The 17972-nt window shown below is 37.9% G+C and overlaps 1 protein-coding gene across 1 annotated transcript in view; it reads right to left on the bottom strand.

The window, feature by feature from the left end:
• Positions 1-16767, bottom strand: part of LOC142197519 (plasminogen-like) — a 56520-nt gene extending 39753 nt beyond the window's left edge. The window contains exons 1-7 of the mRNA XM_075267848.1: positions 16719-16767; positions 11457-11592; positions 9378-9484; positions 6432-6546; positions 4104-4243; positions 3813-3933; positions 1003-1121 (exon numbers count right to left, since the gene is read on the bottom strand). Coding sequence (XP_075123949.1) covers positions 1003-1121; positions 3813-3933; positions 4104-4243; positions 6432-6546; positions 9378-9484; positions 11457-11592; positions 16719-16767 — 787 coding nt within the window. The remainder of the gene's footprint in view (positions 1-1002; positions 1122-3812; positions 3934-4103; positions 4244-6431; positions 6547-9377; positions 9485-11456; positions 11593-16718) is intronic.
• Between the last annotated feature and the right edge of the window lie 1205 nt (positions 16768-17972).

The raw sequence follows: 17972 nt of genomic DNA, 5'->3' as shown, positions 1-17972 counted from the left end.
TAGCTGACCTTCGGAATAGCCTTAAGAAAGGCTATTCATCTCCTAACTATCAGTCGTCTCCCGTCCCGCTGTTCGGTAGAAATACCAATTTTACTGGTATGCAAATGAGAACTCTCTCCAGTGATGCCTCCATCTTCAACAGCAACCGCCACTTCTGCGTCTTCTTCTGGTTTGGGTCACACTACAGTGTCTGCACAGTCGGCTGTGCCATCGGGATGCAAGCAAGAGCCAAGTGCACAGGCCGCCTCCAAATGGCCCACCCCCAGTGCTGCGAAATAACTCATTTGCATACCGGTAAAAACCGGTATTTCTACCGAACGGCAGGTCGGAGGCGACTGTTAAAGGTAGGAGACGAATAGCCTTTCTTAAGGCTATTCTGACGTGTCAGCTAGAAAAAAAAAGTGTTTAAATGATAGGATCCCTTTAAATAGCTGGCTTATCAGCTGTTCGCTGTTAGTCACCGGTGGATCTTCAATCAAACCCCTCCCTCTCACCCATTATTTTATGGACTTTGATTAAATTTTATTCCAGTTATTTATTTATTTTACATATGTATGACTATTTATTATGAATTTTTATTTGGTAACTTTAATAAACTCTGCAGCCAATTTTCATCATAAGTACTTTGTGTTTTTATTCGTTGAAGGTAATGGGTGCTTGTGGTACCCTGGTTGAGCTGATATTTTTTCATATAATGAACTGTGCAAAAACTAGCTCACCAGAAAAGACTTTCTGGTGCAAAACATTGATAAATTTCTCCCACAGAATACAATATGGATTCTTGATTTAGTAATATATATATATATTTTTTTTATTATGTCAATATATGCCATCTTAATGGTTACCAATCCCTTCAGATTGGACAGATTACTTACGGTATATAGGGGATATATATATATATATATATATATATATATATATATATATATATATATAATAAAATTCTAAAACATACAGTATGATAGGCAGTTTAATGAAAAAGAGCTAAATATTGAAACTCACTGCAGCGTGGGACACTACAATATTCCCATCGTGTGTTTGGATCAGTAGTAAAGCACCATGGCCGTGGTTCTCCATCTGGGTTACGGCAGTAATTATTTATTAGATTCTTCTCTGGAATACTAAAAAAGAAGATTAAAGATTATTTTGATATACAGAATTAATATGTAATAAATGTGTTCTTGGTTCATTGTCACGCTAAGAATATTAAAACAAGTAGTCCTAAGTCCATAATTACTTTCACATATTGATCACGTAAAGCCACTCTTAGTTTTCCTCTGATTTCCTCCCACACTCCTAAATAAATAAACAACTTGAGATTGTGAACTATAATAAACTGGGATAATGTAAGTGGTTAAATTCTCTATACAGCACATATGTATCCAGAAGGAGTATTTCATATTGGTCCTACACCTGGACCCTGCAGAGATAAATTGTTCTGAAAGCCCCAGAAAGCTCATGCAGTGGATGAGGAGTAATAGGAGTCCTGTTCTCTGCATTGCTATGGCTCCATTTCAATTACTACATGTGCTCTCCATTCGCTGCTATAACTTCTGGCACCCAAAGTCAGCCAGAGCAGCTGATCTGTGCAAGGTGCAGGAGTTGGGCCCCCACAGATCACATAAAGGTGACCTATCCTGTGGATAGATAATCAGTATGAAATATCCATTTGGGGCCAGAAAACCCCTTTCAGTCTAGGGATTCATTAAGTGGACTTTAGTAGAAAATAATTCAGAAGTAGTTCATAATGCAACGTATTATGTAAAATATCTCAGTATATACATTTTAAAATGATAATTGCAGGTGACCATACATTTCTCCTAGCTCTGTAAGCTACACTACTGTTAGGCTGTATTCAGACCTGTGTCATGACAATGATCATGGATCCATTTTATTATACCTCCTATTTATAAAGAGACTAACCAGATGTTTTGCAAACATGCAGAGTGAAAAATAAACTGTATTAAATAGTTTTCAGGTCTTATTAAATGCTATAAATATTAAATGTCAAGGAAAAAATATTTTGACCTTGTGGTGACTTCTAGTAATGGTAGTTATACCAAATCTACTGATTTTTGGAACACATTTGAAGATAAATGCAAAATACTAAATGGTCAAGGGTTCAAGCAGGTTAATAATGAAAGCAGTGCTCCACAAAAATCAGGTTCTCTCTCTATATATATATATATATGGCTCAATGAGGTTTGATGCCTAGGAAGCCATGTCATTCTGGTCAAAATCCTACTTAAATGAAGCAATGTGTGCAAGTAAATAAAAAAACAGATAACTTACCTATTCATCCAGTGCTGCCTACGTAGGAAGTGTTGCTACTTCTCCAGTGATGTTGACTTATGCTGCACTGTTTGATGACAGGTCACAGGCCTCAGCACTGATCTCTGCACCAATGATTCCTCACTCTGAGGTGAGTCAATCACAGTTGTTTTTGCTGAGGTCGCCATTGAAGACTGCGATTGGCTTCAGCACTGATCTGTCCTCAAACAGCATGTCAGAAGAAAACAACCTGACTGGAGATGCAGCACGGTGGCCCTGGGGTCCCAGCTTTGATATTGACCAAGGACAATATCTGCATATAAGTTTGAATGTTTTCCCTGTGTTTGTGTGGGTTTTACCCATATTGATAGGAAATTTAGATTGTGAGCCCTATTTGGGACAGTGAGTGATGACAATATCTATAAACCGCTATGAAATTGGTTGGCACTATTTAAGTATGATAAAGCAACACTTCCTAGGTGGTAGGTGCTTCAACTTGAGGCAAAAGCATGTTTTTTATTGTGTTAAATATTGCTACATTAAAGGATTTAGAGAAAACCTATGAATAGGAACAGAAACCTGATAACCAGGGGCCCTGGACCCTGATGGGTCCAAAAGGTCTCTCTGCCACATAAAATATACCACTGTTCTAAATGGCACAAGTTAATAGAGACCCCATTACTGATTTTGTATTGGGGCCCATGAGATTAAAGTTATGCCTCTACTGAGGACAACAAAGCCTTGTGTTCTATATCAGGCTGGAATTTGTTTAACCACTTCCGGACCGCCCATAGACTTTATACATCCGGGAAGTGGTTGCCTTGTTCTGACAGGACGTACCGATACGTCCAGTCAGAACACAGCAGCTGCACGGAGATCATGCAGCTACTGAAGCTGGGAGCCGGCTGTAACTTCAGCCAGAGCTCTCAGAGAGATGGCAGGGAAGGTTTACTCCCTTCCCTGCCATCTCGATCGCTGTGTATACAATGAGCGCTGTATACACGGCTATGGGCGCTGCCATGATGCAGCCGCCCTCTGACCTGGCGGTCACATGATCCGCTGGGAACAGCATCTTGCAAGAGCTGCTGGGTCCTACAGGACCCAGATCAGCTCTGTATACTGCGTATACAGCGTGCAGCAGGCTGTATTCCTCCTGCAACTGACCATAATGGAGAGGAAAAATTATTTTATAAAGTTTTTCAGTGACAGTGTGTTATTAAATAAAAAAGTAAATAAATTGAAAACCAGACACAATTTCCCTTCTATTATGTTTATATTTTCCCGGATATGAAAAAAAATAACACACATTCGAAAATAAAAAAAAAAAAAAATAAAGCCCTATGTGTCCCCGAAAAAAAGACACAAAAATTAGTTGACTGAGACATACGGGAAAAATGTTACAGCCCTCAAAACTGCACATACAAAAAAAAACTGAAAATGTGTCTGGTCCTGGACCACAAATTGGCCCGGTACTGAAGTGGTTAAAAAACTGCCACAAATAAATACATTTTGTACTATATTATTTTATTGTTTATTTTTACCTTTCAGGTCTGTAGCCATGAGCATGAGGTTTTTGTGAGCTCCAGTTCTGACACTCCAATCCAGATTTTGTTTTTGAAATTTTACCTCTATAATTTTCTCCAGTACAATGAAAACATTCCTCTGCAACGTAAACCATGTTGAAAACCAGTGTTATTCATGTTTTACCAAAGACCAAAGCTACTCACCCCCCCCAAAAAAAAAAAAAAACCAAAAAAACAAAAACACACATTCTGCCTATTAATAAGGTCATCCTTTAGGTATACAGTTAATAAAAATAATCTCTTTCTGACCTTCACATTGTGGAATGTCACAGTACTCAAAACGTTGATTCGGGTCTGTAGTGTAACACCAAGGGCCATTTGGATCGCCATCTGGGTTTCGACAAAAATTTGAATCTAGGCCAGCATTTGGAAAATTAGTAGGTGTATAGCTAGAAAATACAAGAGTAATATTATTAGAAAAATATATAATACTCACTCTAGTAATAAGCAAGAGTCACTCTAATGGACAATGCTCATTTTAAAATACAAGCAAGAAAGCGATTGTCGGTTCTTATTTTTTCAGTTACTTATTTAGCGACAAATTACTGACAAACAGGGGCAGATTTGCTAATACTGTTTATTAGTCCAGTGGAAATTTAAATGAATTAGTCTTACACAGTTTTTAGATTTATCACATGGCTGATTCTGGATGATAAATCTGTTGCATCTATAGACTGTCTAGTCTTACATTACACCACCTATTTGTTGACTTAGTTTGTGCCATAATTTTGGGTTATTGTTTGCCATGTGGTGTTGCATCTTAAAACGTACCCCTTTCAACTAAGCCCTGTCACCTTTCTAAATCCTCCATTTTCTGGACAGACAAGGTACAAAAGTTGTCTAAATCAATAAATGTGGTGTAAGACATCTATAACAGTTGTTTGGTACAAATTCCACCACAATTATGCAACATTTGTATGAGGAAATCCATCCCACAGCGCTGAACTTGGAGTCATTGTGCTGACCGCAGTAATATTAACCAGTTAGTCACTTCTTCATAAAATCATGGAATATAAAGATGCATGTCTTAAGAAATCCAATTAAAATGGTATGTATAAAATGGATATCTGTTTAAGGCTTCATGTGGTCATCAATTTTGATTCCATCCTTTGCTACACTCAGATCTGCAATGTAGTCTCCGTTTGTAGACATTGATGTGACGTTGCAGTGTGGAAGTCTAACTTTTTTGTCTGGTGGTTTCAGTCTAAAAGAACAGACACCTGAGGGATCCCATTATAGTTAATGGGGTTCATCTGACTCCGTATAAGGGTCCATTCACACGGAGTAAAGTGGCGCTGATTCTGCCACGATAACTCGCAGCAGAATCAGGGCTGATAAAAAAGACTCCCATTGACTTCAATGTGTACTGCGCAGAAGACGGAACCCATTAAAGTCAATGGGAGTCTTTTTATCAGCGCTGATTCTGCCGCGAGTTATTGTGGCAGAATCAACGCCACTTTACTCCGTGTGAATGGACCGTTTGACCGCTGTTGTAGCGATCCATCTATCTGCTCCTTTGGTCCGTTAGAGAAGTATGAACCTAGTGTAAGGCTAAGGCCCCATATTGTGGAAAGGATGTTGCATTTTATAGTACCAGCAAAGTAAAAAGTTTTTGGTAAGCTTTTCCACACATTGTGGAAAAGCTGCTTTTAGAAAAATGCAACATGGCAATTTTAGCTGCAAAATCACATTGTCTCTAAAGATTTAATAGGGGGAAGCAAAAAATGCAGAGAAAATGCAGCAATAATTCAATTAAAAAATGCTGCATGAAAAAAGCAATGTGTTTTTGCTGGGTTTTCTTTTTGCTACTTGTTTTAGCTGTGTTTTACTATTTGGAACCTTAGCCTACAAGAAACTGACTTAGAAGTGGCTAGAGTAGAACGGGGCATCTAAGCACTTAAAGGGATTAACCTTGGTTATCTGATGATCGATGGTTAATGTGAATTTATATACGAGATGACAACAACACATATGAGCGCTGCAGGAGATGATTTAAGAAAAAGGTTCTATCAGGTTATTTTGAGAAGAATGAGCTGCAGTGGACCAGAATAGATAAGATCCAAGGAACAAATAAAAACATGCTGGAAATATTCAGTGTTTCATGGAGCATGAGTAAGTTGTGATTTTTTTTTTTTTCAGGTGTTTTGCTCACTTTATATGTCATTTGAATACAATTTACAGAGTTCTGACTACTTCACCTCCTTAACTCTCACATTTCATGTGACTTTCTGCATTCAGTTAGCAAAAAGGTAAGTGCCTAGTCACATGACACATGCGGACCACATGGCAAACACCATGCCTGTTTATAAATAAATATGATGCTGATAAATGTCATGAAGACCTTTAATCACACAATAAGATGAAATCTAGCTTACATTAATTTAGCCAAAAAAATAAAAACAATAAAATCACTTTTGCCTCCTAAAGACATACAAAGATATGACCACTTTGAACATTAATGTGATGTAATATATATAATGTAATATAATATATATAATGTAATATATAATATATATAATGTAATAAGTATATATACAAGTTTAATTTTCACTTTATATAATTTAAATAGTATTCTACTTTGGTGTGTGAGGAGACGTTGCTGTCCATTCCTGGCATGTTCTCCTAGAGCGGGTTTTGTATTCTGTTCCCCTGTAAGTTTTTCCATCTCCTGTGATGCAATTCTCAAGGTAAACTATAAAATAAATAATACATATTTGTAAATGATGAGAAAACAAGCAAATATCCATTTAGAAACTGATCAACATTTAACAAAACGTTATTACTTAAATACAAAGCGCACAAGAAAAAAAATAAAATCCCTTCATCTCCAAACGTTTGGACAACCATTGATTTACTGGCAGTATTTTTGTTATTGATACATTTTGTAATATACTTTATTAACACATTTTGGTTCCTTTCTGTTAAAATTCTATATTTCTTTATTCTTTCCTGGCTTCTGTATTGAGAGCTGTTCCTGCCTCACTGAGTAACTGTGTTTATACACTATATATTATGCAATTGCATCCAAATATCCTAATCCTGACTGTTTTCAACCAGTCTGTGTTTACTCACCCCTGAAACTACAAAGTTGCTAGTCAATGCCCTCATAATCATCCACTTAAATTATTGTAATACCCTTCTACGTGGCCTCCCAGAGAATACTCTCGCCCCCCTCCAGTCCACTTTAAACTGCACTGCTCGCTTTATACACCTCTCCCCCGTTGCTCATTGGCTGCTTCCCTCTGCCAAGCCATTCACTGGCTACCCATTGCCCAGCAAATAGAGTTCAAGTTGGTAATGCTAACATACAAAGCCATCTACAACTTATCCCCTCCATATAGCTCTGACCTAATCTCTCGCTACCTGCCCACACGTAACCTCAGATCCTCCAAAGACCTCCTACTCCGCTTTGCCCTCATCTGCTCTTCACACAACCGTTTCCAAGATTTCTCCTGTGCATCCCCCATACTCGAAGTCACTACCAAAACACATAAGACTGACCCCCACAATCACAAGCTTCAAGAAGGCCTTGAAGACTCACCTATTCAGGAAGGCCTACAATCTCCTATAATGCTACTGCCACCACACCACCATCTGAACAGTCTCTACCCTCAACTTCTGTCTCTATCCCTCTTCCCTCATAGATTGTAAGCCGTTACAGGCAGGGCCCTCTACCCCACTGTGCCAGTCTGGCATTGTTAGTATTATATTTGTTTGTATTGGTTGTGTACTGTATGTAAACCATCAAATATAAAGCATCATGGAATTAATGGTGCTATATAAGTAAGCAATAATAATAACCGGTGATATCTCTAAAAATAATATAGATAGCATTGCAGCCTCAGTGTGTGAGAAGAACCTTTTTCATATGACACCAAGGGCAAGTTGGTGACTCTCCCCTCATTTTTTTTACATTTTTAACAGAGCTGTATTCTAAGCCCGTACTGCATATACAGTTAAGCACCTTGTGCTAGGTCAGTGTGCATTCATTTCTGTGGGAAAGCATTCATTTCTGTGGGCTCGTACACATGATCATGAGTTACACAGTCCAGTGTGCGGGCCAACAGTCTGTAACAGGTCCTGCCTGATTCTGTAGCCATTCTTAATTCATTGAATGAATGGGGCCAGGGAAACATGACATGTGCATGGACGGTACATGGATGACATCCATGTGTTGCCAGTGCGCCGACTGTGCTGCTCACTTAACTGGCCATGCCATCCATTTACCTGGCCATGCCATTCATTCAACCCGGCTTACTCAGTGAAAAGCAGGAGCAGCTCTCAATGAAGAAGCAAGGGAAATTAAGAGGTGCGTGATTTCACACAAAGTAGCCAAGATTTTTAATAAAGTATATTAAATAGTTTATTAATGACACAAATACTGTCAGAAAATCAAAAGTTGTCCAACCACATTTGACATTTTTCAATTCTCATGTATCACTTTATGTAGTAATAACTTTAGAACGCTTTTGCTTATCCATGTAATTCAGAGATTATTTTTTGTGAAACATTATATATTATTGGTAAAGTTTGATCAATTTATTTAGAGTCTTTTTTATAAAAATGAAAAATTGACAATTTTATGAAAATTGCAAATTTTCAAAGTTGAAAGGACTATACCAGGGGTAGGAAACCTGGGGTAGGAAACCTTTGGCTCTCCAGCTGTTGTAAAACTACAACTTACAGAACGCATACTTGCTCTGCTGGTCTTGGAACTCCCATGGAAGTGAATGGATCATGTTGGGAGTTGTAGTATCACAGCAGCTGGAGTGCCGAAGGTTGCTGACCCCTGGACTATACCCTTCAATGTATTCAAAACAGAAGTTAGAAAATGTCTTAACCCTCTAGGGGTAAATTTTATTTTATTCCAATACACTAGAGATCTAAACAATCTACCTAAAATAACACTACCTGTCGGCACTAAACTACTGATGTAGAAGTAACTGTAAATGTTCATATTTATTCCTTTATGGCACAACAGCTGCTTGGCACAGTGATTCAACTTTGTACTGCAACAAACCCTAGGCTAAGGCCCCACGATACGGTACACAGCTCAGAAAACGCAGCAGATTAAAACAAAAACACATTGCGTTGTTTTCCACAGCATTTTTCATTGTCTAAATCTGTAGGGAACATGCAAGCATTTCCATAGGTAAAATTGACATGCTGCGTTTTTGAAATATGTAATTTTTCTGCAATGTTTTTTTTCTTAGTGGATTACCCAGAACTTCATTCACTTTGCTGGCACTGTAAAATGTAGCATTTCTTTCTGCTGCATTTCCACAGCATGGGGCCAGATAGAGGGGTTATCTGGTTTCTCGTACTGATGGCATAGCCTTACGTTAAGCCATCAATATTAGATGTGTAGGGGTCTGAATCTCCAGATCACCTGTACTGACAGCATGGCGCCCGGTAATATTTTACATACCATGAGTTGCGCTGCTCACTCGCTGTGCAAACTGTAGCAGTGATTGTAGAAACTGTAGTTTTTTTTAAAACAATAAACGTATACTTAATACTTACTTCTTTTTTCATACAAAGCTATATCATTTCTTCTATGTAGAAGTGATGATCTTTGGTTGTCCAAGAGTGTAACACAAATTTGATTTTTTGTGCTATACAAAAACGACCTAAAAGAAATAATAGATTTGTTTAGAGGGGTTTTCTCATGTCAGGGTTTCATGTCCCGTTTCCTTTCCCCTTCACTCCCTGATTTTTAGCTCAGTCCAGCAGTGTTCTCAGTGTTTGCACATTCATCTTTGGATACATACAGAGATAATAGAGGCCCTGCTCAAGAAACGTTCTAGTCTTTATCAAGGCTCAGCAACTGAAAGCAATATACAGAGATAGGGAGAGAAGAGAAGATGGTTGGGAACAGGGACCAAGTCATGAACTGACCACTATTGCTAGATAAAGAGGTGGCTTTCTAGCTAGGTAGCGAGCTATAAATACTGATGAGACATAGTGAGCAGAATTTGGCTAACAGTGTAAGATACTGTAGATAAAGCACTGTGTTGGGTAAAACACTTCAGTTAGCTTGAGCTACAAGTTTATATATGACCCTGGAGATGGGAATACTCTTAACTAAAATTGCAAGGAATGTAAATAGTTGAATTAAGCCAAAATCTAAGTGCATTGCAGACAAACTGCTTATTCAGTACATCTATTACAGAGCAAGCACCATTGTACAGTCACTATAAGTAAATAAATCTAGCAATCCAGCACTAGGAAAACAGCCAAATATAAAAATTTAACTTTTGTATATATGTCTAATGTATTCAAATGAATATTTGCAGCATATAAGGATAGAAAACATGATAAATACCGTACAAGTCAACATATTTAACTTTTTTCCAACAAACATAACCATACCTAAATTCAATTAATATACTTGCATATATTAGTAGATTTTCTCTATTCATCTTAATGATGATGGTCTTTTGTCTTTTTTCAGTAGCCAATAGAGAAGTCAATAAGAAAATGTTTCTTTTTACATTGAGTTACATCTAGATGTAAAGAGACAGAACAGTATGCAAAAGCCAAGACCTATTGCAAGTTAGGGGGCATTCACACAATGTAATGCGGCATTGATTCTGATTAGTGTCAGAATCAGCGCTGCAAAACAGAATCCAATTGACTTCAATGGGTTCCGTTTAGCGCGCGTAACACATTGAAATCAATGGGAGGCTTTTTAACCCATTGATTTCAATGTGAAATGTGCATTAAACGGAACTCATTGAAGTCAATGGGATTCTGTTTTGCAGCGCTGATTCTTACGCGAGTTATCGTGACAGAATCAGCACTGTGTTACATTGTGTAAATGCCCCCTTACCCAGGAGTCTGTGGTCAATAAGTTATTAACTGTGGCCTATTGTTTCTTAATCAACTTTAGGCTAAGGACCCACATAGTGAGCTGCAGCCAAAAAGTGCTGCGTAAACGACCGCAGGGGAAACGTAACGCTTTTTTTTCTGCAGCGATTTTCACAGAGTTTTCCTCTGTGGACTCTGTTTTTTATTATATTTATAAAGAAAACAACAGCGTTTCCGTAGGTATAATAGACATGCTGCAATTTACAAAGATGCAACAGTTTTTGCAGCATGTAAGCAACGTCCCAGCCTTAAAAGGATTGTGGCGTTTACAAACTCATTTTCATATGGTGTTTTATTAAATCCTGAATCATCGCTGCTAAGTATCTTCATCTATTGGTCCGAGTGCAGATCAGTTACCAAGGTGTCTTCTGCTGTGGTGGACCTATTGTAATGAATGGGTACTGTGTAATGATTCTTTTCCCCAGTGGTAATTCCACAAGAAAAGCACCTTCTGCCAGGTTTCCTCACAGATAATGGCTGATCGCTGGGGTTCCAGTAGGGAGACACTTTGTGATCAGCTTAACACAAATGGATTATTCTGGGTTGGCTACCCTGACAACCCATTCAAGGCCTCATGCTCAATTATTTTTCATTGATGTTTTTAACGAAGAGTTTTCTTTAGTTTACAAAATCTCATTGTTAAAAAACAGATTCACAAAGTCTCTCTAAGAATCAATACATTGGCTCAATTATTTGTCCCTGCACATGAATTAGGATTTATGTACAACTTACCTACAAGTGAACTTCTGTTCTGCGTCACACAACTTGGCACATTCCAAATCATTTTCCGATGTGTAAAAATTTCTTTGTCTACCCACCATCCATGCTCCTTCAGTTTTTACATAGGCATCAAGTTCATCACTTAAAACTGTTAAACAAAATAGTGTTTATTTCAGATTCCCAAGACAATGAGGATGACAGAAATAGTGACAAGTGATTTTAGGGTGAGGGAACACGCATAAACACACATTAATGCAGCACCCCGATATGGAAGACACCCCAGTGTGGAAAATAAAAAATGGGCACAACCAATAATAGAGCACCAAAACTGAGGACACACAACAAATCTTTATTATACAGACATGTATAATTAAAGGGATTCTATCATTAGAATCATGTTTTTTTTAAGACTAAGGTAAGGTTCACACTACTGTTGGTGTCCACTCAGAAGGTGTCCGTTTAAAAAAAAAAAAAAAAAAAGACAATAACTGATGGCTACCGGTTACTGTCTGTTATATGTCCGTTGTCCATACACCTCAATGTTAAAAAAAAAAAAAAAAAAAAAAAAAAAAAAAAAAAGACACTTGCTGTCCATTTTTTCAAACGGACATAAAAGTTCTGCATGTAGGATTTTTTTTGTCCGCTTGAAATAACGGACATGGTTGTAAATGGACACTAACGGACACAAGATAAAATCTCTTTGAAATGAATGGAATTTGCAAACGGACCAGCTAGTGTCCATTGCTATAATCTTGTACGGACAATAGCCACGGACACTGCTGAAAGAAGACATCGCAGAGGATGCAGCAGAGAGGTGTGCCAGAATATGATGGAGGCAGCACAGCAGACACCCCCAGTGCGGTTTGAAAACAGCGGACCACCCGCAGTGCTGTGAGAAATCTCATTTGCATACAGAAGAAAACTGGAATATCTACCGAACAGCGGCCTGGAGAAGACTTCTAAAGGTAGGTGAATAACCTTTCTTAAGGCTACTTCTATGTGTGATAGAATCCCTTTAAGACAAATAAAACCAATTAAAAACATCCATAAGATGAACAAAGCAGGGTGTTGAATAAGACATACAAACCCCTTCATTGTCAATCCCAAAAGGTAAATGATTGTGTCCTATGGAGCTAGCACCCTCTTTATTATTGGTTTCTTGTACCCATTTTCTTTGTTTTCTTATCACCCCAAAGTTGAAAGGCTGAGCACAATAGAGCGGTGTAGAGCTTGTACCAAAAAAGTATAAAACATACCACAACTATCAATATACTCTTCTAAAATTTGATTATGGTAGTTTGAATGCCAAAAATAATTGAATTACTGGTATATTGTTTAAATTTGATATACTGATAGAGGACATATCACCCCTTCTGGTACATATATTTTTGCAAATGATTGTATTCTTCATGTATTTATTTCTCTTACTTGTATAGTACCAATATATTATGGAGCGCTTTACAGACATTGTCAGTCACTGTCGAAACAGGGCTCAGTGTCACATTCCTTATCAGTATGTCTTTAGAGCGTGGGAGGAAACCCATGTAAACACGGGGAGAACATACAAACTCTACAGATATTGTCCTTGGTCACAGTTGAACTTAGGACTCCAATGCTGTAAGGTGCTAAGCCACCATACTGCCCAGATACAAATTCTGGAGCATCTCTTATCTTTTAACAGTTCCTTTGTTATCAACATTATAAATGCATTAATAAATTGCTAACTAGATGTTACCTGTATGTTAACAGTTGGTGCTGTGTCCCTTCACACAATGATACTGTCCAGTCAGTGGTGACAGTGTCAGACAGTATAGGGCACACCCTTTACAGAAAGTGAATGGTAACAGCCAGATATTCATACATTTTTGGGAGAAATACCAGAAGAATGGCACAACACAAAGAAAGATGCTATTTCAGAAATATTTAAATATGTCCTAAAACAAGTATTTAGAAGAAATAACAGGTCCATGTTAGGCTAAGGCCCCACGTGTGAGGCCACAAGAAAAAAAAAAAAGCTGCTGCAAAAACACATTGTGGTTTTTCCTGCATCATTTTTCAGTGAAATGCTGCAATTTGCCAAAAAGCAAGCGTTTTTTAAATCCCAGCATGTCCGCTGTGGGTTATTATCTGCAATGTGTGGGTGGTATTAACCAGAATCACATCCACTTTGCAGTTAAAGGGGTATCCACGGCAGGGGTGGATCCAGGGCTGGGCAAACCGGGCAACTGCCCGGGGCCCCGCGCCCGCCGTCGCGGCCCGGACCTAACAAAACGCAGGTTGAGTTGGTCAGTTAGAAGCACGGGGCCCCTAAAGGGGTATTCCCATGTCCCTTACTCACCATTCTTCGCTGCTGTAAACTCTTCTTTCTTCCTGGTTTTCTTGTGTCAATTAGTGGGCGGGGTTTCATATGCAAAGCTGGCTTTGCATGCGCGCTCCTGATGCAGCTAAGCATCGGACAAACAACTTTATAAATAGATGGTGAGACCAGTCCCCCAGCCTTCACATACCTCACTCATTTCCCCTCCTCTACCTGAGAGCAGGAAGCTAGGTCACATGTGTGGTGCAGACACGGGAACTAGTTTAAAAAAAAGCCTCAAAAATACATTTTTAGGGCTAATTTTTTCAAAAAATCCTAGGGGGGACCATACCCCCCAGTAAGTAGGGCCCCACCAAAGTCAATTGCCCAGGGCCCCGCAAAGCTTGAATCTGCCACTGATCCACGGACCAGTGTGATAGGACAAGTGAGGTCACTCACTGCACTCTCTGGTATCTACAGCTCTGCCAATCTGTCCAGCTAATTGTAGGTTGCTGATAAAGTCTGTTATCTCTCTATGTAAACACGCAGATAACACTCAGTCAGGTTTCTCTGGAAGCGCGTGCATATTATCTGATCTGCATTTATATTAGATTTCTAGTAATCATAAGTATTGTGATACTTCATAGTGTCCTGTTCAGCGAGCTTGGAGGGAGGGGAATACAGCAAGTGAGAAGAGGAGACAGCAGGCAAGGCTGCTGAAATAAGGAGATGGGAAAACCCCTTTAATGTAGAATACTGCAGTTAATGTAAAAATTGCAGCGTTTACACTATGCAGTGCCCCGTCCTAAAGAGTTTTTCATAGCTATGTCATAGAAAAAGAGCAGCTCTAACAATGACAGACTTGATGTATTAGATTTCATTGAATGTAAAACTATATGCAGGGAAATAGCTTCATGCAAGCTTGACAGGGGGTAACAGAAGTTGAATTTAAGGTGAAAAACTAAGTTGGAAGCAGCCATATATATTACAATAAACTCAACGTTAAGAGGTTAGGACGCATGAAGAATACAAAGTATTTATTAAAACTACAAATTCAACAATATTGACGGGTCATCCTTAAATACCATCTACAAAACATATAGAAATAATATAATTTAATCAGATTTTGCTTTAGAATTACCATAATCAAATTTTAGGTGAGTACTGTATATTATTTACATACAGGGGTGAACGGCCTTTTGGTCCAAGGTCCACACAGTTCTATTGCAATTGACTTAGGTTTTTGAGCAATGTGCTTAAACAGGGAAAAATAAAGATTCAAGGGCTGATTTATTATTCCTTGTAATCCAGTTTTCTATTGAAATGATAAAACGTGACAATCTTTAGTAGTTGATACTTTTTAATTGATAACTGAAAAGATGAAGACAAATAACAAGCTTTCGAGGCTACTTAGGACTGTGAAATAGCAGAATATCTGAAGAATCACATGTACACAGGGGACAAACGAATAGAGTAGTAATTGAAACAAGCGATGTAAAAACAGAACTATCAATATATGAATGGCAGTAAACAGCTAAAGCAATAAATAGTGGAACAGATGGGGTCTATTCACACGGAGTAAACGCGCGCTCATTTTGGCACAATAAACGTATAAAGAATACACGTGTGAAAATAAGACTCCCATTGACTTCAATTACATTTTATATATACACGTGTATTCTTTACATGTGTAGTGTGTCAAAATGAGCGCATGTTTACGTGTGAATGGACCCATAGAATGCACAGTGGAATAGATAGAGAGTGTGAAAGTTTGTCTTCTGTTTGAGATTGGTTTATGGTTATGATGCAGTTAACCACTCTATTTGTCCCACTATATCACTCCTTAGATATTGAGTTATACCATTGTTAGTGAAGAGAACTGAGTATTAATATCCACCAGTGTACAAATGGATTAAAGAGATTCATTGTTGTAATATAGAATATAATGACTGTTTTTTTTTTTCGGTGAGGGTTTTGGTGCTGAAAATGTATGCTAAAAGCATTAACAAAAGTAAACCCATGGCTAAGGCCCCACGTAACGGGCCACAGTGAAAAAGCGATGTGGGAAAAACGCGTTGTGTTTTTTCCTGCAGCACTTTTCAAAGAAAGTTTTCAGAGTTTTCATCTTTTTGCTTACATTTTACCTATATGGAAATAATTCCGTAGGTATAATTGACATGCTGCACTTTCCAAAAACAGAACGGTTTGGAAATTGCTGCATTTCCACGGTGTGTATTTTTCTGCAATGTGGATGGGATTTACCAGAATTCCATCCACTTTGCAGGAACTGTAAAATGCTGCAGTTTTTTCTGCAGCGTTTATGTCGAGGCCAAAATGCAGCGGTTACGCCAGGTGGGGCACCGGCCTAAGTTTGTCTTTGTTTTCCATTATATGCTATAATATCAATCCAAATGACTTACTAAAAGTAGTTATTGCTACTAAGTATACAAAGCTAAATTCATATATACCTGTACATTGTATTGTTTCAATGTAAGTGCCAAAGAACCATTCTCCCAGAATCTGGTTTGCATTGGACTGTACTTATATCAGTTTTCATGCATAATCCATTAATTACATAGATGAATCATAAGCTTTTAACATGATTTTTTTTTAAAATTCCAAAAACGATACAGAAATTGAGGCTTAGCTCAGTTTGTGACTGCATAGGCAATATGGAGAAGCTCAGGGCTCTCCTTTTTAGTATGCCTCATATGTAAGCAGAGAAGGGCACGCTGCTGTTCTATTTCCCCATATTCTGATATTTTTTTTGGATTATTGCGAACAGTGCAAATGTTAGTATATAGTTATTAATTTTAGCAATAAGAAGAATTCAAGGCATTTCTCTAACTATGTTGGATACCATGTGCTCTTTACTAAGAACAACCAAAAAAACTAAGCATTCACAGCTGAGACGGCAATAAAACGCTATATTTTATGAATTTTTGGCAGATCTGTTAATTCACATTGAAATATCTTACCTGCACAAGGCATGAAAAGAAGGAGAAACATCAATTTGCTAGTGATCATTTTAGGTGAGTTTTAAGAATGAGTGGAGAACTCTAACTTAAATGTATTTTATGTGATGGACACAAAGTCGATCAGCAAACAGAGTTGCAAGTTCTAATCAATCATTATCCAGACGACCTCTGGATTCTTAGGCTTAAATTGTTCAAACATAGCCTTGAAAGGAAGTGTCGTAAGCCCCTATTTACGGTAAATGTTTGGTAAGAGGAGTGTGTAAATCTTTCCTCCACAAACAAAAAAAAATCACAGCAAATGGACATTTTTATTATTTTCAAAATGCATATCCAAAAATTCAGCAATGAATACCAAAATCAAAATTGCCTTGTCTACAGACAATAATGGATTATACGCTTAGGAAACTGATATTGAGCCATAAAAAAATTTAACAATCCAGAGGTTATCTTCTTCCTCCACATTGAAGCACATTGAGTTAAAGTTAGTGCCATCCAGTTCCCAGGCCCTTGGTACTTTCACTTATTTGTAAGTCAAACACTGATTCATTTTAGCTGTATATTATTACTGGCCACATGGCAACCGCAAACCTGCACAACCGGTAATTGACTATAGCTGAAATGAATCAGTGCTTCAGTTATTGAGATGTGAAAGTACTGGCGGCCCGGAGACTGAATACAGCTACAGTCACCTCACACACATTATCTGGTACCACCATAACAGAGAAATCGTAGCAGCTCTATTCTCTAGCTAACAAACATACATTACCCCTGCAATATTACACTATTATATGATGAATGATTATCTTGGTGGAAATACTTGGGCAAGCAGTCACATAAAACAGAATCCAATAATCAGACAATGAAAGCATTGTCTGCCTAATGGTAAGAAGTTGCAAAAAAAGGATAACCGCTTTAAGATAACATGATAGTACTATGTTTGGAGATTGTGTTGAGATATAATTGCAGTACTATCAGTATTGTAGTATTTTACAGGTTTAGGCTAAGGTTACACAAACACCACTGAATGTACGCAAGGACAGTCAGCTTCATTTTCCACTATGAAATCATTGTGGCAAAAACAACCTGAAATTAGATTTCTCTGCAACCTTGTCTTGTATACCAAAGGTTGAAATCTGTAAGTAAACCTGTAGCAAAAATTGACAAGAAGCTTTACACAGTTTTTTTTTTTTTTTTTTTTAAGGCACAATGTGGATGGGATTTGTTTTGTTGACATTTTATGCACTTTTGGAAAGT

This window comes from Leptodactylus fuscus, chromosome 3 (genome assembly GCF_031893055.1).
Source record: "Leptodactylus fuscus isolate aLepFus1 chromosome 3, aLepFus1.hap2, whole genome shotgun sequence".
Classification (NCBI taxonomy): domain Eukaryota; kingdom Metazoa; phylum Chordata; class Amphibia; order Anura; family Leptodactylidae; genus Leptodactylus; species Leptodactylus fuscus.
The sequence above is the reverse complement of the archived record's forward strand: the minus strand, read 5'-3'. Positions and strand labels throughout refer to the sequence as shown.